This window comes from Colobus angolensis, unplaced genomic scaffold, assembly GCF_000951035.1.
Source record: "Colobus angolensis palliatus isolate OR3802 unplaced genomic scaffold, Cang.pa_1.0 Scaffold522, whole genome shotgun sequence".
NCBI classification, from domain to species: domain Eukaryota; kingdom Metazoa; phylum Chordata; class Mammalia; order Primates; family Cercopithecidae; genus Colobus; species Colobus angolensis.
Window position 1 is genome coordinate 340,361 of NW_012118733.1, and position 27,015 is coordinate 367,375.

General features: G+C 38.8%; 1 protein-coding gene across 3 annotated transcripts in view; it reads left to right on the forward strand.

Moving 5' to 3' along the window:
* Positions 1-27,015, forward strand: part of AKAP13 (A kinase (PRKA) anchor protein 13) — a 360,775-nt gene that overhangs the window by 141,104 nt on the left and 192,656 nt on the right. For all 3 annotated transcript variants that reach the window (XM_011960761.1, XM_011960763.1, XM_011960762.1), the window contains exons 4-5: positions 8,031-8,327; positions 17,827-18,010. In XM_011960761.1, the coding sequence (XP_011816151.1) occupies positions 8,031-8,327; positions 17,827-18,010 (481 nt within the window). The remainder of the gene's footprint in view (positions 1-8,030; positions 8,328-17,826; positions 18,011-27,015) is intronic.

The window sequence follows — 27,015 nt, forward strand, 5'->3', positions numbered from 1 at the left end:
CCATGCCCAGCTAATTTTTTTGTATTTTTAGTAGAGACGGGGTTTCACCCTATTAGCCAGGATGGTCTCGATCTCCTGACCTTGTGATCCACCCGCCTTGGCCTCCCAAAGTGCTGGGATTACAGTCGTGAGCCACCGCACCCAACCTGAATTGTTTAAATGTTTACAGTGAGCATGTTATTTGTATGATACATAGTAATTTTTGATGAAAACATTTTGATTGCTGAAAAGAATGTCTTCTCTTTTGAAAATAAATCCATCTTTGTGTTAATTAACACTGGAGGTCAACCACAGCTTTATAATAAAATACTACATTCAAAACACCTATGAAAGTAGCTCGTTCAAGAATATAATTTGCTTTGAAATGTAGCTTGAGATGGAAATATACTTCTAATAATGAAAGGTGTTGCCTTAGTAATAAATGAAAATAATATTCCATTATTATCCCTTCATAGAAAACAAATAAAATCCTAAATGACATTTTAATTAACCAGTGATTTTTCTCGAGAGATAAAGCTGAGATTTGTTTTTTTAAGACCTAGGTAGGATTGGCAAATAGTGTACAGAAATCTGGACATCCTTTGAAGATAATTGTTGGGGTGAGATGGGGGCATAGAGTACTGTTTTATTGTGTTCATTTTTATTAATGAAACTGTGAATTTAGACCAAGTAGTGATTTCAGAATAGAAGATGGAACAGGATGTTTAGTGGTTTTTGTATACTATTTTTGTAAAAGACTTTGGTGCAGAATCTTTCATAAAATGAAATCTTTTTTCAGCCACGTCTGTTGTTTATTTTTAGAATTCACAGCAAGTGTTCTTGTTTGAAGAACTGCAAACCTTTATTGACTCCAAATTTGACTCAGCTCTTTTATATTTTCCTTTTCTTTTTCACTGATAAGGGAAGGTACTTTATAAAGTAGATTTGTCATTAAGAAAGAAAAATACATTTACCTGATCAGAAGTTCTTTTAGGTTTAAAGAAAAAAATTACAGCCCAGATTACAACAAATGGTCTGAGTAATAATGTGTTATAATGTGTTATGTCTTTCTTTTTCTTCCTCTCTCTCTCTCTTTTTTTTTTTTTTTGGAGACAGAGTCTCAGTCTTTTGTCCAGGCTGAAGTTCAGTGGCACAATCACAGCTCACTGCAGGCTTGACCTCCCAGGCTCAAGTTATCCTTCTACCCCAGCCTCCCAAGTAGCACTCACCATCATGAGTGGCTAATTTGTGTGTGTGTGTGTGTGTGTGTGTGTATATGTGTGTTTAGAGATGGTGTCTCCCTGTGTTGCGCAGGCTGGTTTCAAACTCCTGGGCTAAGTGATCTTTCTGCCTCCACCTAGCAAAGTGTTGGAATTATAGGCGTGAGCCACCATGCTTGGCGTCTTTCATTTCTTGTGAACCAAGAATTACTTTCTAGCAGCAGATGTGCAGTATTACCAAATTGAATAGCATATTTGAAAAGAAGTTGTAGACTTTTAATTTAATGGACTTAATTAGAGAATTCTGACAACCCCCCCATCCCCCAGCCCGGCCCTGCCCCTGGCAAAAGGTAATCAGTTATTTTTATTGGACTTTTTCTATAACAGTCTCCCTATTCTGAAATATCTTACTATGAAGCTATCTCTAGACAGATGAGATTTTATATTCTGCAAAACTTAAATTACTGTCCGAATGCTAGTTAGTACATATAGTGGTTATACTGGAAAAACAGACTGAGAACTAGTTGAAAAGCAAAAAAAATCTATTATCTGCTGTCCTTAGTTGTAATGTTATGAGGTAATTATATATTTCATAACTTTGGAACCATGAACACAGCACTGGAATCCTAGAGCATACAATATTAAGGGAGTGATATCCTCCCAAGGGGGTGAAAGTTGCCTTTTGGGGAACAAAAAAGACTTACTGTGTGTATGTAAAATACAGTTAAACAAATTTGTGGTCTATCTGTGGTATTAAAGTTTCATGAAGTGAGGGGTGAATAGAGAATAATGTCTGAAAAGGCTCTTTGGGGTATAACGGAAGAAAAGGCTGAGAAACCCTGCCTTAGAGGTATGGGCTGGAATATAGCGGAGCACATTTTTAGCATTAAATCTCTCCTTCCTCCTCTAAAATGTACATGGTGAAATTCCTGTGCCTACTCTTTGTTCTCTTCTGATTAAATACTCCTGTACACATAGAGACATTTTACACATATACCAAATTTGCACACTACCATTAGGTCACCAAAACCCAGCAGTGGGTATGTACTTCTGCACATAATCCTATTTCTTATTAGAGTCTGGATCTGAAGACTGAAAATTGGTTTCTTTTAACCCTATCGTAGACACTTCAGAAGGAAGAAAAAGACACCAAATTTTTAGAGACTTTGATGCCAAACTGAAGTAATCAAGATATTATTTTTATATTTTCCATCACTTTTTCTCTTAGAAGGTAAAGTCTGTGTGGGACTGGGCTTGGCTGGCCCAGCAAACATTTTTAGGGTTTCTTTTTGGATAGCTGATGAAACAAAGTTCCTATTGTTTCATCCTCAAAAGAGAGGGCCCAGATGGGATGCATTCCACTTTTAGCTTAATAGGAAATGAAGTAATTCTTGGGCTGTGCTTCAGCAGTTTTGTTTATCAGTAGCAATATTTCGTTTCCATGGGTGCGCTGCTCCATATAGTGAGAAGGAGCCTGCCGGAGAGCTCTCCCAACCTCGCACACACACACCTCCTGACCTGCCAGCATAAAAAAGGTGCAGATTAGATGATTTTAAGAGGACCATCAGTAGTTAAGTTTTTGTTTCTCACCTAGGTGCGCCTTGTGTTTTTGTTTATTCTTTCCCTCCTCTATTTTGTTGTTTCTGCAGTGCCAATGGCAAGCTTTGTTGGGCCATGCTGGAGAAGCTCTTTGTAGAGTGTTAGGGATCTGTTTTCCTTGAGTTTCCTAAACAGAAGCATTTTAATGCTAATAATAAAAACTGCCAGTTATAGATGCCCATTTTATGCCAGGTACTTTGTGCACAGCTCTAATGTTTTTAACAATCCATAAGGTTAATGGTGTTCTCATTTTGTGTGCAAGGAAAACAGGCTTCAAGATTGAATGACTTTCTCAGGATAACCAAATCTGTTGAAGTGGAGCTGGAGTTCAAATCTAATATTTTCTACTTGACAGCTAATTGCCAGCATACTTGAGGAGGATCCCTACAATGTACTCAGCTGGGAGCAGACTTCTCCCACCCCATAATTTATATTTGTCTTGTAAGTGGACTTGATAGTATGAGAAGTTCAGAAATTAATTCATAATTTAAAATATGGAATTAAAGTTTGGGCCATGTTTCTTCTAGTAGTTTCTGTCCTTCCCCTCTATAAATCCTCTAGAGTAACTACCTTCAGAAATTCAGTAAAATTTTCAAAACTTCCCTTTTAAAAAAAGATTGGGATTTTTATTTTCCTTTCTTGTTACCAGGAAATTGAATCAAAGGAAAAACACCATGGAACTAATTGAAAATCCTGTTATTGTTCTTCCTACTGCAGCTTCTGTTTTTATGCAGAAAGTTAGATTTTGGTTATTATATCAAATTGGATACAGTTTCCCATCCCCGTGTCTTTGCAGTGTAATTGCAGACATTGTTAATAACCCTGCAGTCTTTATGTACAAAGGCAGTCGTAAGACTAATGACCCTCTTGCAAATAGTCGTGTCTCTAGAGCTAATTTTTGATAGTAAGAGGTTTTGGTGTAGGCATGTGGGGTGATTTGTTTTATTATTGAGTCTGTATTATGTAACTTTTTTAAAAATGCTGATTTCCTCCCCAGGTGCTGTATCGGAAAGGTTATAGGAATTAAAAAATAATCTTGAGAGCCACTTGAGCCTAATGGAAAACATTAATGTGAGACAGTAGGCCAACCTGGTATGGCTGATTTCCAGACAGTAGGGTGAGGTACTTTATTCTTGATCAGTAGTAACGCTTCCAGTGTACTCTTAAGTTTAATAAAGACTAATCCAGGAAACTCTTGAGTTCCCCACTCATCTTTTAACCCTCAGGTTTTCTTTTGAAAAAGAAGCCTCTAATCATACCAAACAAATTCCAGATTTATGGCATATTTTACTTAAGGTGATTCATAGTTTCTCCTTCAGATTTTGAATTCATATCTGAAGGGAAAACATTGGATTAACAATTGGACAGTTTCTGAGATATCTCTTTCATGGCTATTTCTGACATTCTGCCTTCTCTGTTATACAGTTTGATTTTCATTGTACACAGAGCTGACAGTAGCTCATACATCCATGCATTCATCTGCTAACAAACACTGCTAATGCAGCAGAAAGAGATAAGCATACTGGTGTTGCCAAGCACAACACCCCCACATGCACACACCCATCCCGCCTTGTTCTGTTTCTCTCCCTGTAGTTCGCCCTCATCCCATTCTGCCTCAGTGAACAGTCATTTTAGCAATTCCAGACAAATTTCTGTGCAGATACTTTACTTTGGCACTTCACAGTTTTGGGTAAGGTAGCATTGCTTCACCATGGCTTTTTGCTGTGTGAATGATGTTTACTTTTAGTGGTATTGTGACTCCCTTTCTGATTCAAGGGTTCAGGTTTCTCATCTTTGCATAGGCTTGAGGAAGGAAAGTGATAAGAAAGGAAAAGGACTGGTTAAATGGGTATGGCAGTGGATATTCTGTTTTACATAGTGTAATCTCTCTTCTAAGGCACTGTGAATTTAAGGTTTGAAAGCATAATTCAATTTAGATCTCAGATTACTTACATCATCATCATTGAATTGTAAAATTTTGGTCTTTATTGACATTTATTCAAATCTACCGCAAAGGACTTTCAGAAGTTTACAGATTAGCTTAATTTTGGATAAATGGTACAATGCTATATATTGATTCTATTGATGAACCACAGCATTTCTTCTTTAAAGCAGTTCTCCTGACTGACATACGTATCTCTCCATCCATCCATCGTTCATCCATCCACCATCAGTTTATTTGGAAATTAAGTGAGGCTATGTATGATGTTTCGGGTGATAATATTAAAGAATTTAGGGGGCCCCTTCTAGATTTTATTTATTCATTCATTCATTCATTCATTCATTCATTCATTCATTCAGAGACAGGGTCTCTGTCTCCCAGGCTGGAGTCCAGTGGCACGATCTTGGCTCATGGCAACCTCCGCCTCCCAGGTTTAAGCGATTCTCCTGCCTCAGCCTCCCTAGTAGCTGAGACTACAGATGCCTGGCTAATTTTTGTTTTTAGTACAGACAGAGTCTCGCTGTGTTGGCCAGTCTGGTCTTGAACTCCTGGCCTCAAGCGATCTGCCTGCCTCGGCCTCCCAAAGTGCTGGGATTATAATGTGAGTCATCACACCTGGCCTAAGTCCTTCTTAATTGCCATCTCCTTTGTGAAATCTTCCTGCTTTTGCCCACATATGGAATGCACCACTCCTCTCCCCAAATTGCACTGTATTTAGATATTTAGATATTTTAGATAGGAAAGTTCAGGTGGGGTTTCACCATCTTGGCCAGTCTGGTCTTGAACTCCTGGCCTCAAGCGATCTGCCTGCCTCGGCCTCCCAAAGTGCTGGGATTATAATGTGAGTCATCACACCTGGCCTAAGTCCTTCTTAATTGCCATCTCCTTTGTGAAATCTTCCTGCCTTTGCCCACATATGGAATGCACCACTCCTCTCCCCAAATTGCACTGTATTTAGATATTTAGATATTTTAGATAGGAAAGTTCTTGTAGAAGTCCTCTCATTTTGACTTACGTTGCAGTTTTCTGCATCTTGTTTGATTCTCTGTTATGGACCGTAAATCTCTTAGGAGTTGAGACTCCTTACTTTATTCATCTTCACCTTCTGATCATAGTGCCTGGACTTGATGGATGTCTAGCTTTTAGCTCTTGAGCAAAACTGAGTCAGATGTTAGATAATATTTTAAAGGAAACATTTTCTGCTAGAAAAATAGACAAATCTTACTAAAGGAATCATTTGGTTTGTTTCTGCTAACATTGATGTCTGTGTAGTTAGGCTGGCTGCCCTTCAAAAAAATATTGCTTTTTTCCCCTAATTCTCTTTCATATATTAAATGTGTAAATACCACGTATACATTATTATAAAGTGTGCATGCATGTGCACATGCTTGCGCTTGCACGCACACACCAAGCAGGGGATGTTTCAGCTTCCTACAGCCTTCTTAGAAGGAATTCGACTTGGAAGGCAGTGGGAGTATCGTGTGGATTCAGTGTTCATGTGAAGACTTATCTTCATGGTTCATGAACCAATTATTCTTGCTTAAAAGTCATACTAGCCCATCATTCCCAGTGTTAGGCTCCTCTCAGGCAGGGACTTAGCTCTTAGCCTTCTTCCTCTTCAAACACATTGCCCTATTGATAGGCAATGTGATACAAAACCCTTGCCTCCTGTTATAATAGACCATATCCTTTGGCATCAGCCTTGACTCTGAATAGTGAATTCTACACCTTATTATCTGTGTAACATGGGGCAAGTTACTTCTTTAAGTCTCAGTTTTTAATCTATAAATTGAGGACAATACATGCCTCGTAAAATTGTTATGGAGAGAAATGACTCAGATGCCTGACGTGTACTAGGTACTTGCTTGGTAAATACTTCTACCACCCTAGAAGTACACAGCAGTGAGAGATTTCTTTTGCCACAGGATGAAGGGCTTAAGGAGGCCCTTGGGAAAAAAGCATGTGGAAAATCAACTTATTTATTATTCTGATAACATGGAAAAAACATTGTCTCTTTCAAAGACAGCAGAAAGCTTAGTTTGTTCCAAGTCTGAAACCTCTGTTGGCCTGTGCCCGTGGTATGGAAATTCAGTCTCAGGGACCATGTAGAGGGTTTCTCTACATGCCCTTAGCTGTAGAAGAGCAGCCTGAATGTTAGAGATTCAGGGAAGTGGCATGTGCATGGGTGCCCGTGATTAATCAGGCAGAGCACGAAGTGGCATCACCCTAACAAAAACATGAACTCTACTTTCTTTCCTTTTTTTTCATCAGAAAGATAATGGAAGAAGGTTGATGATAGGCGCATAGTTCTGGCTATTTGAGATCAGTGTGTGAAAACAGGGGAAATACAATATGCGTTTTGATGAGTATATTCTGAATATTGGAAATATTTGATTCTGTGAGGCTGAAAATTCAAAAGAAAGCCCGATCCTCCAAGAAGGCCTTACCCGTAGACATGTGGTGTTAAATCTTGCTGACCTGGCTCCAGCCGAGCTCTTTGGAGTGGCATGCAGTTTTCTGCCTCCAATCACCACTCCTGAGGTGCCTGCCAGTCTGTACACTGGGCACCATGGAGTCCTTGGCATGTTTGCGTTTCCTGAGCTGGGCTCCCAGCCACAGCATCGCATTATCCTCATGCAAACCAGGTAATTTCATTGAAGTCCTCATTACATTAGTGGCTGAGATGGGAAAGAATGTGTATCTGAGAACAAAAATCAATATTTATTTTTTACGCCTTGTATTGCTCTTAGTAGTAAAATAAAATCAAGTAATTGTGTACTTTTCCAAGTGCTTCATCATGTGAGCCTTTGTATTGTGATAATAAAGCAAGTGCTAGTGAATCTGTAAAATTCTTCCTGTATAACTTGTATGAGTGATATTTTTTCCTGTTATGTTTTCAGATCTAATTTAGTTCAGTAGCTATTGGACTTTCCATCGTATGCTAGGCCTTGCAGGTCCTTCAGCTTTCATTCTTAAATCTGTTAAAACTGAATAGCCCTTGTTGATATTCAGAGCCTGTTCAGTTCCAGATACCATGTTATAGGCATGGTGAAAGCTGGGATACAGAGTTTTTTGTTCTTTGTTAAGGGAACTCATATATGCAAATAATGTTAAAAGCTGAAAATGGAGTTTTAAGAAGTTCGGAAAAATGCTGTCAGAGCTTAAGAGGAAGGGGGGTGTTTTTTAGGAGAAATTTGTATGTCATGAAATAAGAGCTAAGAGGATCCACCAGTGTCCTTTCAGCAGTGAGGCTCTAATACTGTTTTCTTTGCTGCCTGTGTTTTCTTTAGGTCATGATTGCTGTGAGACAGTGAAGGTGCAGCTCTGTGCTTCCAAAGAGGGCCTTCCCGTGTTTGTGGTGGCTGAAGAAGACTTTCATTTCATCCAGGATGAAGCGTATGATGCAGCTCAATTCCTAGCAGCCAGTGCTGGAAATCAGCAGGCTCTGAACTTTACCCGTTTTCTTGACCAGTCAGGACCCCCATCTGGGGATGTGAATTCCCTCGATAAGAAGGTAGTGCTGGCATTCAGGCACCTGAAGCTGCCCGCGGAGTGGAATGTGTTGGGGACAGATCAGAGTTTGCATGGTGAGAATTTATATGATCTACAAACAAACCTTAAGTTTGTGATATTTCTGTTTTTGTAATGGGGCTGCTTTTCTATAGTCATCATATTCAGGTCTTCCACAGCAGCTGAGTAAATCTTAGAACTACTGTAGGAAAGTGGCCTCCATGGCATCTTTTCTAGGTTCTTCAGCTGAGCTGTTAAGCATGTTGTTGCAGCAAAATGACCCTAGGGACTACCCAAGGAGAGTGGCACATCACCTTCCTGTGTGTCTGGATTTCAGACATGATCTCTCAAGTATAGAAAGTGACACGTTCTTCATGAGGAGAGTAGCAGAGTTACTTTTTGGTGTTTAATGATCAAAGACGATAGCCTGGAAGTGAAGGAGAGGAAAGATTCGGCAGTGAGTGGGAGGAGCATGAGAACAGGGTGTGCTCTGAGAAACCACACACTTCCTTAACCATGTTAGTGTCACTCTTACTGACTTATCTGTTGGCCCTCTCTACGAGAATTCACTGAAGAAAGGACTTTTTTTTTTTTTTTTTTTTTTTTTGAGATGGGCTTTCGCTGTTGTTGGCCAGGCTGGAGTGCAGTGGCATGATCCTGGCTCACTGCCACCTCCACTCCTGGATTCAGGTGATTCTCCTGCCTCAGCCTCCCAAGTAGCTGGGATTACAGGCATGTGCCACCATACCCGGCTAATTTTTTTTTGTTTGTTTTTTTCTTAGTAGAGACAGAGTTGCACCATGTTAGTCAGGCTGGCCTCGAACTCCTGACCTCAGGTAATCTACCTGCCTCAGCCTCCCAAAGTGCTGGGATTATAAGTGTGAGCCACTGCACCCGGCCAAAAGTCCACTTTTTCAAAAACATTTACATAGTAAGTCCTCTTACTCAAACAAGGGTTTTCCCGCATGATTCTAGTAGCAGATGACATCTACTTGATGTCATAATTGTATAGATATTTTAAAGTGAAACATAATGTGTACCTGGAGTTCAATAAGTAACATCCGGTTTCCCTTCTGAGTTCAATCGAACGATTTAGGAGTCCTGAGATAGAGATCAAAATGTTAATTTATTACTGATGAAATCTAGATTGGAAGGCTGATGTTAAGAGCTCCTGCCAGAAGGGTCTGCTTGTACTTTCTATGTCTTCAGTGAAACAGCTGGTCAGTCACTCCACGGCTAGGACTGGGTAGAGTCCACCCAGCCTTAAGTACTAAATTATGTTGGGTGAGCAGACCACAAGTCACCCTCTCCACAGGTGAACAGTCCTGAGGAGAAATACCCAGAGGGGCCTGAGCCATGGCATAGTTTCTACACTCAGACGAGTTTTGTCTTCTTCCATGGAAGAATGGTAAAGAGGTCTTTGCCAGCTTTGATTCTCTTAAATCTACTAAATATAACAGTTAAGACTGTGATCAACCATCTGAATGGTGTCCCATACTGTCAGGTGCATACTGTCAGATACTACCTGGATAGTCCTGCCCAGGTAAAACTTGAAAGGAAGTATCAAATCAAGGAAGAAAGGATTTGTCCTTTTCTTCTTCTTTTTTTAAGTATAGTGTCCAAGAAACTTCTGTCTTGCTAATATTTAGAGATCAGAATATTTGATATTATATAAGGTGTGAGTGCCTCTTCAGAAACCTGGTGATGGCCTTAATAACTCTAGTTCCTTCCATTTCTGTATTGATACGGGAGTGTGTATTCTGACTGCCTTTCAAAAATCAGTGTCAAGATAGTACTGCATTAGTTATTTGTGGGGCTTATGGTGTTTTATGGTTTTATTTTGTCTTGTTTAAAGAGGGATCCAGGAGTTGGATAGTTTTGTTTATGTTACCATGATTAAAAACAACTATTAGAAAAAGCAAACATCTGAAACTTTGGACATACCACTTCCTCTCTCCCTCTATTTTTTTTTTTTTTTGGAATGGAGCCTTGCTCTGTCACCCAGGCTGGAGTGCAATGGTGCAATCTTGACTCACTGCAACCTCTACCTCTTGGGTTCAAGTGATTCTCCTGACTTAGCCTCCCAAGTAGCTAGGAATACAGGCACATGCCGCCATGCCCTGCTACTTGTTTTTGTATTTTAGTAGAGACGGGGTTTCACCATGTTGCCCAGGCTGGCCTTGAACTCCTGATCTCAGCAATCCACCCGCCTCAGCCTCCCAAAGTGCTAGGATTACAGGTGTGAGCCACCGCGCCTGGCCACTTCCTCTCTTTGGGCCTTAACTTCCTTGTCTTTAATAGGAGAGAATTGGCCAGCTTTAATATTTTTTGTACTGTCAGTGTACTGGTAAATTTTCTGTTGCACAAAATTGCTCAAGCAGTGCTAACAAAGGCCAAACCAAATTTGAACACTTAAGGAAGGAAATACATATTAAAACCACAATGAGATATCATTACACATTTATCATAACAGCTAAGATGAAGAATACCAAGTGCCGGCAAAAATGAAGAACATCTCTTATGTTGCTTGTAGGAATGCAAAATGTATGACCACTCTAGAAAAATGTGGCAGTTTCTTTTAAAGTTAACCATACACTTAGCATATGACCCAGTAATCCCACTTTTGGGTGTTTATCCTAGAGAAATGAAAATCTATAGTCACCAAAAAGTCTGTGCACAGATGTGCTCATAGTAGCATTATTCATAATCATAAAAAACTGAAAATAACCCAGATTTCCCTCACTGAGTGAATATAGAAGCAAACTAATGTATCCATGCGATGGAATACTACTCAGCAATAAAAAGAAGCAAACTGTTGACATGTACAACAACTTGGATGCATTTTAAATGCATTATGCTAGGAAAATGAAGTCAGTTTCCAAAGGTTCCATACTGTATGATTCTATTTATATGATATTCTGGAAAATGCAAAGTTATAGAAAAAAAGAACAGATCAGTAGTTGCTAGGGGCTGGGAGTGGGAGAAAAGTCTGACTGCGAAGAGGTATCATGAGGGAATTCTTCGGGTTGTTGGAGTTGTTTTATATCTTGTTTGTGGTGGTGGCTATAAGAATCTATGCATGTGTTAAAAAACTCATAGGAGTGTACACCCCCTAAAGGTGAATTTTACTGTACATATATTTAAAATAATAACAAAAGAAATTGTGTAAGTTAGTTGTATACTTTGCATGGTGAAATGGATGCAAGTGACTTGATAGAACCGTCTTTAAGTCAACAACTGGGATCAGGAATCTGATTTTGTGTGCTCAATTCACATTCTGCAGTTTAAATTGTTCTATTAATTGTTGATTAGAATCTAGGAACACTGGGTACAGTAAGGGGAGAGTAGCATCAGTTAAGAGTTCATCGTGCCTGCTGTTGAGGGACGAATGTAATGGAATAGTCTGTTCACATGAATGAGTTGCACATCAAATACTTTTAAATAGGTATTTAAAGGAGAAAGGTACAAAGTAACCATGATGCCTGATGCCTGAGGTAATACAGATAAATAAGGCACCTTGTTATGTAACAGGACTTCTTGCTGTTGAAAGCTAGGATGTTTACAGGTATGCTAGCCTAATACTTATACAAGATAGTATGTAAGAATTATGGCTAATCCTCCTTCTATTATAATTGTTTAGTTGCAGTGCATTTCAGGTTTCTTCAGGTCAATGACTCCTTTGGAAATTGCTCAGATTTCTCCTCAGAAAAAAATGTTTATAGTTGCCTACCTGCCCACATCTACATATGACAAATTTTTAAAGTCTCCCTGAACTTCAGGCATGAGCATGAAGTTAAGAATTCTGGGTTTAACTTTGCTCTTGCAAAGTGGGGAAAGCAGGGGCATTGGAATCAGTCTGTTTGCATCCTAGCTTCATTGCAAGAGTTTGTGCAAAATACTTAATCTCTGTTACTTAATTTCCTCAATCTGTGAAATGGAGGAAAGTGTATTCTGATAATGTGTGCTAGTTTGTAAGCTATTCATTTTGAATGTACTATTTAGAGACATAAAACATTGATGTTATGCTTGTTACAAAAATTAATCTTCACTTTAAATATGAACAGGAGGGAATTTGTCCTTTTAAATCTTCCAAATGTTCTCTCTTCCCTAGTTATATAAACAAGCTTCTATGTTGTACTGTTTACTACAGTTCTGCCTTAAATGCAGATGATAAGAATTCATCTGGGTGCAGTGCGAGTGGTGGGGCAAGGACATTTTTTCCTCCGAGTTTTCCAAGTCTCACTTAGTTTCTCAGCCTGGTGGTTAGTGAAAATGGTAAATTAGGAGGGTGTTTTCCCTGAGAGACCCTTGTGCAGTAGCAATCAGCATAACTCCCAGATAATGTAGGGTGGGCCCACTGCAGACTTGGTCTAGAGGAAGCAGGGAGAAATGTCCCGCGGGAAATCATCATTCTTATTTACTTATGATATTGTATAACCAAGTGATAAAAAGATATGATCATCTTTGGGGGCAAGAATTCTCCCCTCAAAGAGAAATTTGGGTGGAGAGGTGGAAGACAGGTTTAGGAAAAACTACAGTAAGAACAACCTGTGTAGAATTCCCAATTCTATGTATCTGATGTTGATTAATAGGTTGCCCACCATAATCTTTTGATGATTCAATTCCCACCCACCTTCAGAGTGTTTGATAGCTTTTCATAAAAATTTTTTCTTAGCTACGTTAGTGTTTGTGTATTTTTTCAGCTATTATCACTGCTGAAAAGAAAATAACATATTTTTAAAATGCTAGTGATTTTTTTTTTCCTTGGCAGAAGATTAGTATTTATTGATCCCAAGACTAGTAGTGGTAGGAGTTGAGTTCCAAAAGGTTTTGTTGCCTCTCAAACCTTGTTTTTGTTACAAAGTTACAAGTCTCATTTTTCCACAACCGTATTTTCTCACAGTGGCCTGTTCTCCTTCCTTTCATATGCAGCTGAGAATTCCTGCATCATGTGGGACTTTCGGTTTTTTAAGAGGTAGTCCAGAATAGTACAAAGAATGGTGATTTTGGAATCATAGATACAGATTCGAAGAGTACCGTGAGCAGGGCTTGCTGGGTGGATTGACGGGGTGGAAAAGTGGTCCTTAATTATTGTACTGATCTCAGAACTTAGAACATTTTACTTAGAGAATCTGACCATTTGTAAAAGGCACAACTCTCTAGCAGGCTCATCATGCTTGAATACCTACTAGGCACATCAACTTTTTTGTAGATCTGAGGGAAGGTGTGTGACAGGTGTGTCTAGCATATAAGTAAATAGAAAGCAGGACATGAGACATTTTCTATCTTCCTTCTCTGTGGGTAGAAGCTAAGCCTACAGACATCTTTCCAATTAAGTATGGTTAAACAGGATAACCAGCCAACATGGGGTCTATGAAATAACATTACAGCATAAAGAAAAGGGTAAAGTATCATAAGTATTCAGATGGAAGATTTTCTGAGTATGCTTTCTGTAAGAAACAAAAAAATTTAGATATTTCCCGTTTGTCCTTTAAAGAACTCAATAAAATCAGATTTGTTATTAAATTAGAAAAGGAGACAGCAAGGAGAAAAGTAGGTTTTGTGAGTATAGCAGTCAGTGTTCAAGTAGAGAAGCAGAACCACTAGGAGAAATAATATGTTAAGATTTATTATAAGGAATGGTGCTTTAGATTGTGAGGCCTGGCTAATAAGTCCAAAATTTGTAGGGCAGGATGGGGAGGGAAGATCATGGGCAAAGTCAGCCCACCAACATGGGCCAAAATATCATGTGAGGAAGGGGAGATTGTGGGTGGGATGGAGCTCTCCACCGGCACAGGCTAGTGCTGTCCTCCACAGGTGGGATGGAATCCCTTCTCTCCAAGAGAAACCTAAGCCCTGCTTTTAGAGCCTTCCAGTTGATACAGTCAGGCCTACCCAGATAATCCAGGATAACCTCCCTTATTAGATCAACTAGTTAGGGGCTTTAATTACATCTGCAGCAAAGCTATTGTTATGAGGACAAGGATGGAAGGGGAGTGAGTTGGCAAAAATGATGCAGACATCCAGAACCCAAAAGCACAGTTAATTCACAGTGGGGACAAAGGACCCAATTGATACTGTAGGAAAGGCCATTAGTGATCTAAAAAAACAAAGTTGAATAACTCAGAATACATGAGGAGTACTGATGCAGAGAAAAGAGAACAGAGATTGATCCTAAATTATTGAGCTCTGCAGTCTAAACATGAAAGGAAGAAAGCAGTGATGGAAGCTTTCATGCTCTTAAAACAACACAGACTAAAGGAAACTACATTCATATATTCATTTGTTTATCCCTTTGCACCTTGGCCTCTTCTACAAACCTAATTCACGTGACCCCTGAATCAAAAATGTGTGAGGAATTAATGGGAGAATACCTAAAACTGGGGGTATATGCATGCAGTGGACTAGTCAGCAATGAAAGGAAATGTACTACTGCTATGTGCAGCAATGTAGATGAGTCTCAAACATGCTCATCAAAGAAGCCTTACGCAAGAGTATATATTCTATGATTTCATCTATATGGAGTTGTAGGACAGGCAAAACTAACGTAGGTGAAAAATTCAGAGCAGTGGTTAACTCTAGGAATGAGGAGGAGAGGATTAACTGGAAAGTGGCACAAAAGAACTTTTTTAGATGTTGGTAATTTTCTTTATGTTGATACAGGTTTGGGTTCACATGTATATGCATTTGTCAAAATCAAATGGATATACTGTACCATTTGTATTTCATTGTATATGTATAAATCACCTAAAATTGTAACTACATATTGAATGCTGGTTAATTATATGCATGCTGAAGTATTTTGGGCTGAAGTGGACTGATATCTTCAACTTATTTTGAAATGCATAAAAATAAAGTGAGTGGATGGGGAAATAGAAGGAAGAATGGTTGGATATATATGTGATAAAGCAAATACAGAAAAACATTAATTGTAGGATCTAGGTTGTTGAGTGAGTGTCTGGTTATTTGCTGTGTAATTCTTTGAACTATGTGTACGTTGGAAAAGTTAATGTTTGAAGAAAACATAAAAAGGTGTTTTTTAAAATTTTGTATTCCTTTTTTTATTTTTTATTTTTATTTATTTTTATTTTTCTTTATTATTATACTTTAAGTTCTAGGGTACATGTGCATAACGTGCAGGTTTGTTACATATGTATACTTGTGCCATGTTGGTGTGCTGCACCCATCAACTCATCAGCACCCATCAATTCGTCATTTATATTAGGTATAACTCCCCATGCAATCCCTCCGCCCTCCCCCCTCCCCATGATAGGCCCCGGTGTGTGATGTTCCCCTAACCACATTAGCTTAACTTGCTTGTATGATTACTTGTTTTTGTCTTTGTGGTTTTATTTCCAAACAAAAAGAAACAGGGTGGGGTAATGGAAAAGATTTTTTTTTTCCTTTTTTTCAAGACAGAAGAACTTTCCATTTTAAATCTTGATTCTGTCTCTGGGCAAGTTATTAATTCTATGAGTCTGCCTTCATTTGCACAGTGAAGATAACCAGGCCTCATAGGGTTACTGTGAAGATAGAATGGAAAAAGTTGACGTAAACTGCCTAGTCCAGTGCATGGTGCATAGCAGGTCCTCAGTGCATTGTTTTCTCCTAATCTGTTATCCTCAGAAAGGGTCTGCACAAAAGCAGATGTGGTACCAGTTGCTAAGACTTTTAAGAAATTGAGAGAGGATGTAGTGCAGAGGTCAGGGCATCAGCTTCTGAGCAGGCGTATGGCCATAGTATTGAGATTTCTACTCAAATGCTGAGCTGACTCAGAACAAATAACAAATCACAAGAGTGGTTGTGGGAGGATGGTAAAGAAACAACTGCTTCAAGGTTGGAAATAACTAGCCTCTAAAGAATCACGGATTTCCTAGTTAGTGCCTCATTAGCTCTTTTGTTTTTGATAAAGATGTCAGAACAACTGTAAGACACAAGTTAGATGGTGCTATTTGATCTTTTATGAGGATTCTATTTGTCCTTTTGTCTGGCCTTGCCACCTGCTCAGAGGTGTTAATTATTAAAATTTGTACCTGCACATGTAGTTGTTGCTTCTGGGGCATAATCTTTCCAGCCATGTGCCTCTGGTTAAACACCCTATAAATCCTGAATTGGTGCGTGCATATACAGTTCTGTAGGGAAAATATACAATATGAAAAATTGTGCTTCCAAGGAAATTTACCTTGGAAATAGGGATACCAGACTAATACACAGATGATATTTGGAAACAGTGTAATTCAGTGTAAAGTCACAGCTTCAAAAATCTGTTGATTCCTTTGTGATACTCATGTATAGAAGCATTTGAGGACTTCACAGTAAGGAGAAAACCACTGGGGTCCAAGAAGTCTGAGTGCTCAGTGAAGAAGTTTAGACCCATGGGAAGCCATGAAGAATGAGAGATGATAGCTGAGGTGAGGCAGGCACAACTTCAGGGTGCCATTCCCAGCTCCCTGGAGTTGAGTGTAATACAGCCTTGTGGGGCCATATGTGGCATCCCTGCAAAGACCTTAGTTCCTGTCATCCTAGGTTGGGCACGGAGGACTGCTGAGGAAGAGAGTATTGCTAGTGAAACTTGAATGTAATTTGATGTCCCAAGAGGACAGTGAAGAGAGCAGGGAAACGGGAACTGGGATTTAATGAGTATCTACTAAAGCCAGTCATAATACTAGCATTTCATCTACCTCTTCTCATTCGTTACAACTCTATGAGTGAGGTGTTGTTATCTTACTTTAGGGATGAAGAAAGTGAAGTTCAGAGATGTTACATGAATCGCGCTTGGTCACACAGATGGTAAATGCCAGATTCGAACCCAGATTTGTCTAACTATAAGCCCTTCCTCATTCCATCACTTTCAGAGTGACTCACTTTACTAAGAGGGAGCCTTTATTTCAAGTGAAATAAACATTTTCCTTTCTGCAGTTATTAATGGATTGTCTTAAAGTTAGTCTTCCTTATTGTGCCAGAAGATGCATTTCTTCCTCTCATTAAACAAATAAACAAAGCTGGCAGTGCCAGAAATTTGATTTGCCCTTATTGTGGAGGAATAAAAAGACCCATGTGTACTGAACAAGCAGAACCTGTTTTTAGTGTTTAGCCAACTCCTGTCTGGGTGTTCTTTTAAAAAGTAATTATACCGTTTATGATACACCCATTTAAGTCCCAACAGCTATTCGCCCTTGGACCTCATGTTGTGGGGCTGCATTTGCTTCTGTTATTATTATTTGAGTAAAAGAATGTGTGTGGGGGTCACCTTTATATGCCCGCCTGTGAAATTGGTTGAACAAACACTGTATATTAAGTCAGAATACAGAAATGGCCTGATTCTCTTTTGCAGGGCTGTGTTCAGTTGAAGATTTTGTGTCCTATACTTTCTCAGCTTTTGTAGCTTTGTTTTGCCTTTACTTGAGGGCTGATTCTGTCTGGCCACAATAAAGCTATTCACACTGTATATTGTAGCTTAACTTTACAGTCTTAGGCGCTTGGAGAGAGTGGTGCTTACTTAACTTGTCTTTATGTTTGTTTGCTCTTTGTTTTTATATTTTCCTCACTTATGTTCCTTTTCTCCCCCATTTACAGATGCTGGCCCGCGAGAGACATTGATGCATTTTGCTGTGCGACTGGGACTGCTGAGGTTGACGTGGTTCCTGTTGCAGAAGCCAGGTGGCCGCGGAGCTCTCAGCATCCACAACCAGGAAGGGGCGACGCCTGTGAGCTTGGCCTTGGAGCGAGGCTATCACAAGCTGCACCAGCTTCTAACGGAGTAAGTGCTCCTTCTCCTTATTTCCCTCCTCTCATCCCCAGCCCCACCCCCAATTCATAGGAGTACCACCCACTTGGCATCTCAGTGTGTGTTTGCCACAAATTAAAACCTCAGCTCTGTACCTTGCCTTCTGCTGGGGGTTTGTAAGCTTGCTCCTGCTAACCACTTCATTGTCTGAGAGAGAAACGTAAGTCATGTTACCATTTTCTCTCTCCTCTGCCTTCCTGCCTTTTTCAATTCGTATCTCTTATATTTCACTATTTTACTCGAAAGTCAGAATGAGCCTTGTCTGTGGAGGTAGCATAACATTACCAATGTAGACAGTTTATCCTGGTTTAGTACAAGAGGAAACAGATTGCTTATATATTTTTTCTGGTATATCTTTAAGACTTGAAAGAATTAATTGGAAACTAGTACTTCCATGTAATAATTGCATACAGAAAATATGGTAAACAGTTAAGTTTTGGATTGAATGTAATTTCTGTGAATAAAATTTGAGAGCAGTGGTTTCTTCATATGAATGGCAATGAAAAGCAACTGAATTGTCCTGGAAATGTGCAGTAGGAAATCCTGTCTGTCTTTGGGCTCAATTATTATATGTCCTGACTCTTTAAAGAGTTCTCTGGAGGAAGGTTGTTAATCAAAACATTTGAAGAGCGCTCTTTTTTTCTTGTATAAATAAAGAAATAAATGCACTAGAGCAGCCAAAAGTTTTTATTGGAATGTTTATATAAAGAAGTTTCAAGAATAGTTTCTGTTGTTTAGTATATTTTTTATTAGTTTTGTGGTTATCATCATTATCTTTTCCACCACATTATCTGAACAAGTATAAACCCCATTGGATCTATGTTCTTTAGCAATTGAGGGACCTGTGCAAATTGAGTCAGTAATAGCAAATTCTCAGATATTTTTCTCATGCCAGATTTAATTTGCGCTTTATGTTTTACCATTTTTAGCCGTGTATATAGTCTGGAAGGACCAAGACGAGATCTCAGAATGTAATGCTACTTATGGTTATATAAACAGCTTTTTCTTGCTTCACTTGCCAAGCTTGTAATTTTCCCCATCACGCTAAACAGACGGTTCTTTGCAGAAAACTTTCTGATGGGTGCTTCAGATACAGTGGTGGTAGGAGGGGCACTTATCTCAAATGAGCTTTGGATACCTGAGCTCTCCTAAGACAGTATTCCAGGGAGTGATACGTTCTACTCCTTCACACTCCCCATCTGGCCAATGATTGGATTCATTCTACTGTTAGCCTTATGGCTTCAGGAAGGAGGCCTTGTTTCAGAAGTTGAAACAGTTAACTCCACATAACTATTGTGAAGTTCAAATGCATTTCCTCTAAATTTGATTTTTTGCTGGGAAGCAGATTGGTTAAGGACTGCCATCCAAATGGGGAAATAAAGTGATTACAACAGCTTCATTATATCCTTGGACGGGATGTCACAAGACTGTTATTGCAGCACAGCTTTAAGGAAACTAGAGTGTGTTTGTTCTTAGACTTTTTTTGGCTTGCTTTAAAGTACTACTTCTGTTACATGTGGGAAAGCCACTTACCTCCTTTTGAAGGGAGACTGATAAGGGAAAACCAACCTGAGAAATCTCCAAGTAGAGGACCCTGATAGAAGAGGATGAGCACCTTACTGCAGATCTAGTTCTTTACTTGAATTCTGGGATATTACTGTTCTGAAGCTTAGGAAAAGTGCTGAGTCATAATTAGCAATTAAAAATGGAAAGGGGGCGGTTGTCCTAAATCACACAGTCTGAGTGTGATTCTAGTAGAATTTGGTAGAATTTCAGTTGTTAAAGGATCAAGAATGATCATCATTTTGTTATTGGTTTTCTTTTCTCCTTTCCTTCCTGTTTCTTTTCCTATATACATAACATAAAAATGGTTAAAACCGTAAATTTTAGGTACAGCATTCAGTGGCATTCAGTACACTCATAACACTCACAAAGTGATGTAACCATCACCACTCTTATTTCCAGAACTTTGTCATCACCCAAACAGAACTTCCTTTCCCCCAGCCCCTGATAACCTCTGTTCTCCTTTCTGTCTCTAAGAATTTGCCCATTCTGGGTACCTCATAAAAGTGGAATCATGCAATATTTGTCTTTCTGTGTCTGTCTGTCACATAGCATAATGTCCTCAAGGTTCATCCATGTTGTAACATGTGTCAGAAAAATAATATGTATTTCAAAATTGCTAAAAGAATATATTTGTTACCACAAAACCATAAGTAGCTGAGATGATGGATATGTTACTTAGCTTGATTTTATCTTTCTGTAGTATATACATAGATTAAAATATCACATTGTGCCCCATAAATAAATAAATTTATATAATTGTTATTTGTCTGTTACCAAACACACACACACACACACAGCCAAAAGTGGAAACAACCTAGATGTCCATCACAGATAAATGGACAATGTGGTATATTCATATAACGGAATACTACAGCCTTAAAAAGAAAAGATCATCTTTAACAGATGAAACTGAGATCCAGAGAGACAAAGTGGTTGGATTGGTATAACAAGGTGGCAGGGCCGGAAATAGAAGCCAAAAGGCTGTCCAGAGCTCTCTCCTTCCCCTCCTGGGATTCTTAAAAAGTGGCCCAACAATAGATTTCATGGGGTCTGTATCTCTTGAAATTATAAACGTTTATGCACATGTTTTTCTGAATAAAGCATTTGTTGGTGAGATTCACGAAGGGGTTTGTAGAAATTTGAGAATTGCCACAGTGTATGATGCTGTCTTTCTAATAGTTTATTAACTTTTGACTTTGCGTATCTTCTTCCCCATCCTGCTTTTTAAAAATAAAATTGTCCACATATAAGCCTGCCTCTTTTATTGCCTCTTTTCAGTTAGTATGAAATTGAAGTATGGCTATGTACATTTTACATTTATTGAATAACTAGTTGCATTCTACACTTTACTGAAAAGTCAAGCTTATTTAACCCCATTTATAGCCCTTCCAAAGTACATTTGTTGTTTTAATTCTTTGGTGCTTTACCTTGTTTTTTGCTTTTTAATTATTAAGTGGGGAGTGGGGAGCCAGAGTACTGTGCTGGTTAGGGCCCAAGTTCTTTTTGTGTTTCTTTGTTCAAGGCTTATTTTGATTGCCAGTCTATTTTGATAAACCAAGTCTTACTTCTGTGAAAATTATGGTTAGCCATTCTTGGACATGCAAGGATTTTCTAAGACCTATCCCTTTAGAAAACGCTTGAACTTTATATTAAATCCTACCAGATAGTAATAACTACTCAGGACATTTTTTACAGTTGCCCTTTTTTGCAACCCATGATTGTTAACTTTCACTTAGTTCAGTGTTAGGGAAGGCAGAGCTTTTGTTGACTTGCTGTTTCGCTTTAGCTTATATTTAGATCTTACATTATGAATATGAATGCATTTGTGATCTGAAAATTTATCTTAAATACATTGTATTTAAGTTTCGCCTTAATTAAATGAAAGAATTCATGTAGGGAGCATAACTCAGTGATTGACATATATGTTATCTCTTATTTCCCTTTCTTTAATTTTCTGTCTTGCCTGAGAAGTCTTAGCCCCAGAACAGCACCCAAAACATGTAGGCCTACTTCTCCTTGAGTTAGACAATCATCTCCTCTGATTTGAAGACCCCACCCATTGTCACCTAACTAGTTCGTGATGAAGAGAATAGGTAAAGACCCCAGTTTGCAGGTTCTTGGTTTCATGAATGCTAGGAAGTGACAATATCAGATGAGCGTGGTGTTGTAGTTATCTAAGAAGAAAATATTAGAGCCAGATGTTATTGGATCTGGCTGATCTCTTACATGTTACAAAGTAGAAATCTTGGGATGTGGATCACCCATGTTGGGGGTAAGAGGGAGCTTGAGAGTAAGAGGAGGCTCCAGGTAGTGACTAGGTATGCAGACTTGGAAGTCAAACCTAGGTTTGCATTTTGACTCTGCCATTTGCAACCTTTCCTCACTAAGCCTTGATTTCTTCATCTCATAAATAAAGGATAATACAGTCTACTTCCAGGATGATAACCCAGTCTCTAGTGTATGCAATATGAAAAATTAGGGCTTATTTGTCATACAGATTTTGGTTATTTTTGTGGAGCAAATAAAGGTGCTATAAATATTTCAGCTTGGAGAAAGATGGTAGTATAGTATGGTAGAATTGCTTATGGATTAAAAGCTTAATTAAAATCTAAGCCTGCCTACTTAGTAATTAGTGTGACTTGGAAAATGTCACCTATCCACTGAGTCTCATGTTTCCCGTCTCTTCAGGATAATACGTGTTCTGCCTACATCACAAGGTTATTTAAACTAAAAAAAGATTTGTGCAAATACTTTGTTAAACTCTAAGATACTCTGAACGTTTCTTATAATTATATATTAATAATAATGACATCAGTAAAATTAGAGTTAACTGATCAATGAAACTCAAATTCCAATTCATTGGTCTACCAGATACCTTGTTTGTAATATTTCTTGTAGTTCTCTGTGAATTAAAGTTAGTAGAGAGATTGGAGAATTGTGGTTAGACTGGCTGGTTTTGAATCCAGGGTCTACTTCTATGAAACTGCATTATTTATCTTGGGTAATTCACTTAACCTCTCCAAACCCCAGTGCATTTTTTTTTTTTTTTTGTCTCACAAGAAGAAGAGGACTATCTTCAATGGGTTGCTTTGAGAAATAAATCAAAGAATTCATGTAGAGAGCATAATTCAGTGATTGACATAAATGTTACCCCCATTTCCTTTTCTTTAATTTTCTTTTCCTTCTAATGCCTATGTCAGTTTTTCATACCTTAGGGAAATTTTACCAGAATCTTGAAGTATTTTAAGCATCATTTGAATGTCCCTACTTGATATAAGTTGGAAATTATTCCCTAGTATAGTAGATACTACTTTAAATAAAATCAGTTTGGCCCTCTGATACATGCTGTGATGTTGATGCCTGTAGATTAATGGAGCAAGGAATTCTAGGTGGATAAAGAATCATTTACAATCCTTCCACCCTTATAAGAGTATTTCTTTTTTTTTTTTGAGACGGAGTCTCGCTCTGTGGCCTGGGCTGGAGTGTAGTGGCCGGATCTCAGCTCACTGCAAGCTCCGCCTCCCGGCTTTGCGCCATTCTCCTGCCTCAGCCTCCTGAGTAGCTGGGACTACAGACGCCCGCCACCTCGCCCGGCTAGCTTTTTGTATTTTTTAGTAGAGACGGGGTTTCACCGTGTTAGCCAGGATGGTGTTGATCTCCTGACCTCGTGATCCGCCCGTCTCGGCCTCCCAAAGTGCTGGGATTACAGGCTTGAGCCACCGTGCCCGGCCAAGAGTATTTCTTTTAAGAATTTCAACTCTGGAGTGGTGGCATACAAGTCTTGAAATATTTCAGTTGCCATAGGAGGCAGTTCAAACATACTTGTCCTCATAAATGTCATCTTATTTTTAGTATCAGCTGAACAAATCTTCATTTATTGAATACTTATACTGCCCTAGAAATAGTTTATCTGTTTATGGTTTCTCATCTGTTTATGGTTTCTAGTCTATGTGTTTTTTGAGGAAAACAAGGTTCTTATAATAACTATACATTTATATTACCCATTATATGACTTTTAAAGTATGGTTGATTACATTCAAGCTACCATTTTACATAGGGTAAGTATTGTCATCTCTGATTGATTGATTGATTGATTGAGATTGACTATCGCTGTCACCCAGGCTGGAGTGCAGTGGCGTGATCCTGGCTCACTGCAGCCTCTGCCTCCCAGGTTCAAGCGATTCTCCTGCCTCAGCCTCCAGAGTAGCTGGGATTACAGGCGCACGCCACCACGCCTGGCTTATTTTTGAATTTTTAGTAGAGACGGGCTTTCACCATGTTGGCAAGGCTTGTCTCGAATTCCTGACCCCAGGTGATTCACCCACCTTGGCCTCCCAAAGTGCTGGGATTACAGACGTGAGCCACTGCACCTGGCCATCTCTGTTTTATAATTGAGGCCAGAGAGGTAAAGTGACTTGCCCAAGGTCTCGGTTCACAAGATTGCAAAGTAATGGAACCTAAAGTCCACCGATCTGTCCAGATTGAGAGAACACCTGTGAATGATGAACACAGACCCAACCTGACAAGCACTAGTTACTCAGTCATGATTTACTGTAGTAGGCACTGTTGGCCCTTCTCAAAGGGTTTGTGCCTGTAAGTTCTCAAGTCCTTCTTATAAGACACTTACACTTGAAACCTAGGTGTAGGGTTAGATGGTAGAGTAACTGCTCAAGAATACATATTTCACAATGGAAGCAAGTGCTATTGAGCAAGATGTTCTGCCAACATAGTAATTTTGCCCTTTTAGATTCAAGTACTTGACAAGGGGGTCCTCAGTAGCCCATCTGGTGCAAAACAAGTTTGGAGACTTTGCTTTTGCATAGTAAAGTAAAAGATGAAGCAAATATACAGACTTATCTTAAAAATAATAACCAGAGAGGCAGAATTTGGGATAACTTGACATCTGGCCAAAGTCACATTCATCAGTCTGTCCATCCCTTCGTATCTGACCTCCTTTGTCACTGTGTGATCTAGGTCTTTGTGTCTTGGTAAAGATAAGGTTGTAGAACTGAGTGGAAACTAGAGAACGGGGGAGGACACTAACATTTATTGAATATTGAATACCTGCTTTGTATTATGCACAGTACTACCTTGGTGCTTTACGTGCGTTTTCATTTAAAACCTCTCAGCAAACCTCAGGTAGGCTAAAGCAGCTTGTCCAAGGCCATATAGTTAGTCGCTGTTTTCACAGCCTGTCTTTAGGTTGTATTCAGATTTATTCATAGAATTATTTGAGGAGGCATGTTTGGTAGCTTTCTCAGACTTTTAACCTAATTAATTTATGATGATTAATAACTCTGGTTCTCAGTGCATTTTTTTTTTCCCTCAGTTTTCAGCTGGGCGACTTCAAGAATATTGACATTTTGCATTTTTTAAACTATTTAACTAGTAATCTCAGGATTGCGTATCTGGCAACATGCTAGAAAATTGTGAAATGTACTTCCTGAAGATAATATTGTACTTATAGAGCAATTTATTGTATTCGTTGCTAGGTGTTTTGTGTAAATTCTCATATATTTATCCTCTCCCAAACCCTTTGAAGGTGGGCATTTTATCTCCATTGCGCTAGGAAATATAATAGCCACAGCTGGTAAGTGATGGAAGAATAATTTGAACCACATTGTAACTCCAAGTCCCATGAACTTTTACACTCCCTTGGGCTTTCTAAGAAGATGAATAGGAATTGAAAGTTGGTTGGAATCACAAAGCCATTCCAAGTATCTTGCGTTTCCATACACTTCTTTTCTCTCCCTGCGGAATGACACATACATACTGAGCAAGGTATGTGTTTGTTCTTGGTCACCATATAACATTTAGACTTCAGAGTGGTCAGAGTTGTGAAATAACACTACTTAATCTGTGGTAACAAATTATCTATGGCAACAGCATGTGATTTGTTTCTGACTTCACTCCAGGCCTACATGGAAGAAAATACAGACCTGGAGTATAGGGCTTGATAATCATGTGTGAGAAAATGAAGGATCAGTTGATGGCACCTTCTACTCTTTAAAAACTACCTATGATTTTTACTTGCTCAATTCTAAAGTTTTCTTAAAGGCATACCAATAGAAAGCATGACTTCAACATTTTACCTGCATTTATTATTGGTAGAAATAGAAGTGATTGGGGAAACAAGGGAAGTGATTAGAGAAACAAGAAAAAAAAACTAGGTGTGTTGAACAAACAGTTTCGCTAAAATCAATATTTGGCTGAAGCAGAATATCACCAGCATAGAATGAAGTTATGTGATACAAGAATAAATATGAGGTAGTAAAAAATACAACCAATCCTATACGTTTATTAGTATTTACCTGTTCTGTTTTGAAAGTTTAACCTTATAGTAGGAGAACAGTTTCTCAGCATTACCAGCTTCTAGATTGTTCTTGATTCATTAAACAGCATATGCAACTTCTGCTAGCACATCAGTAATGTATCTAGTTGAACTACAGACAGTTGTAATTCAGGGAAGTTTTTCAGTAAAATGTTCTAGAAGGAATTTTGTGTTAGGATTCTGGATTTAATAAATCACAAAGATCTTTTAGCTGCTGAAGTTGGTTATTGTGTAACAATCATTTTGACAAGGTTTTGTTTAAATCTTTGGTGTCCATAGACATAAATAAGGAGCAGCATTCTTAAGTATTCTTACTAAGGTCTATTTTGTTTCATTAATGAAAACAAAATGTATTTTAGGTACCTAGTATTTTTCCTAACACTTTTAAAAAATACATTTATATCTGGATTGAAGATGATTTATCATAGTTTTTTGGCTTTTTTTTTTTTTTTTTTTTGACAGAGTCTCGTTCTGTCACCCAGGCTGAAGTACAGTGGTGCAATCTCAGCTCACTGCAACCTCCACCTCCCAGGTTCAAGTGATTCTCCTACCTCAGCCTCCCGAGTAGCTGGAGCTACAGGCATGTGTCACCATGCCCGGCTAATTTTTTTGTGTGTTTTTTCACCGTGGTAGCCAGGATGGGTTTATCATAGTTTTTATACATTATTTTGGCCATTTTTTCTTATAAAATTTGGAGATGGCAATGTTGACATTTTGCTCTGAATTTTATTCTTGTGTGAATGATTTTCAAGTTGAACTTACCCTCGAAAGACCATGGCCTAAATGGAATATCTGCAATCAAGTGATTCTCCTGCCTCAGCCTCCCGAGTAGCTGGGATTACAGGCACTTGCCACCATGCCCAGACAATATTTTGTATTTTTAGTAGAAACGGAATTTCACCATATTAGCCAGGCTGGTCTTGAACTCCTGACCTCAGGTGAGTCGCCTGTCTTGGCCTCCCAAAGTGCTGGAATTACAGGCGTGAGCCACCGTGCCTGGCCTAACATCTGTAATTCTTATACCATTTAAATTTTGATAAACATTTGTTGGCTTAATAAAGGTAAAATGTTCTTCCTAAGG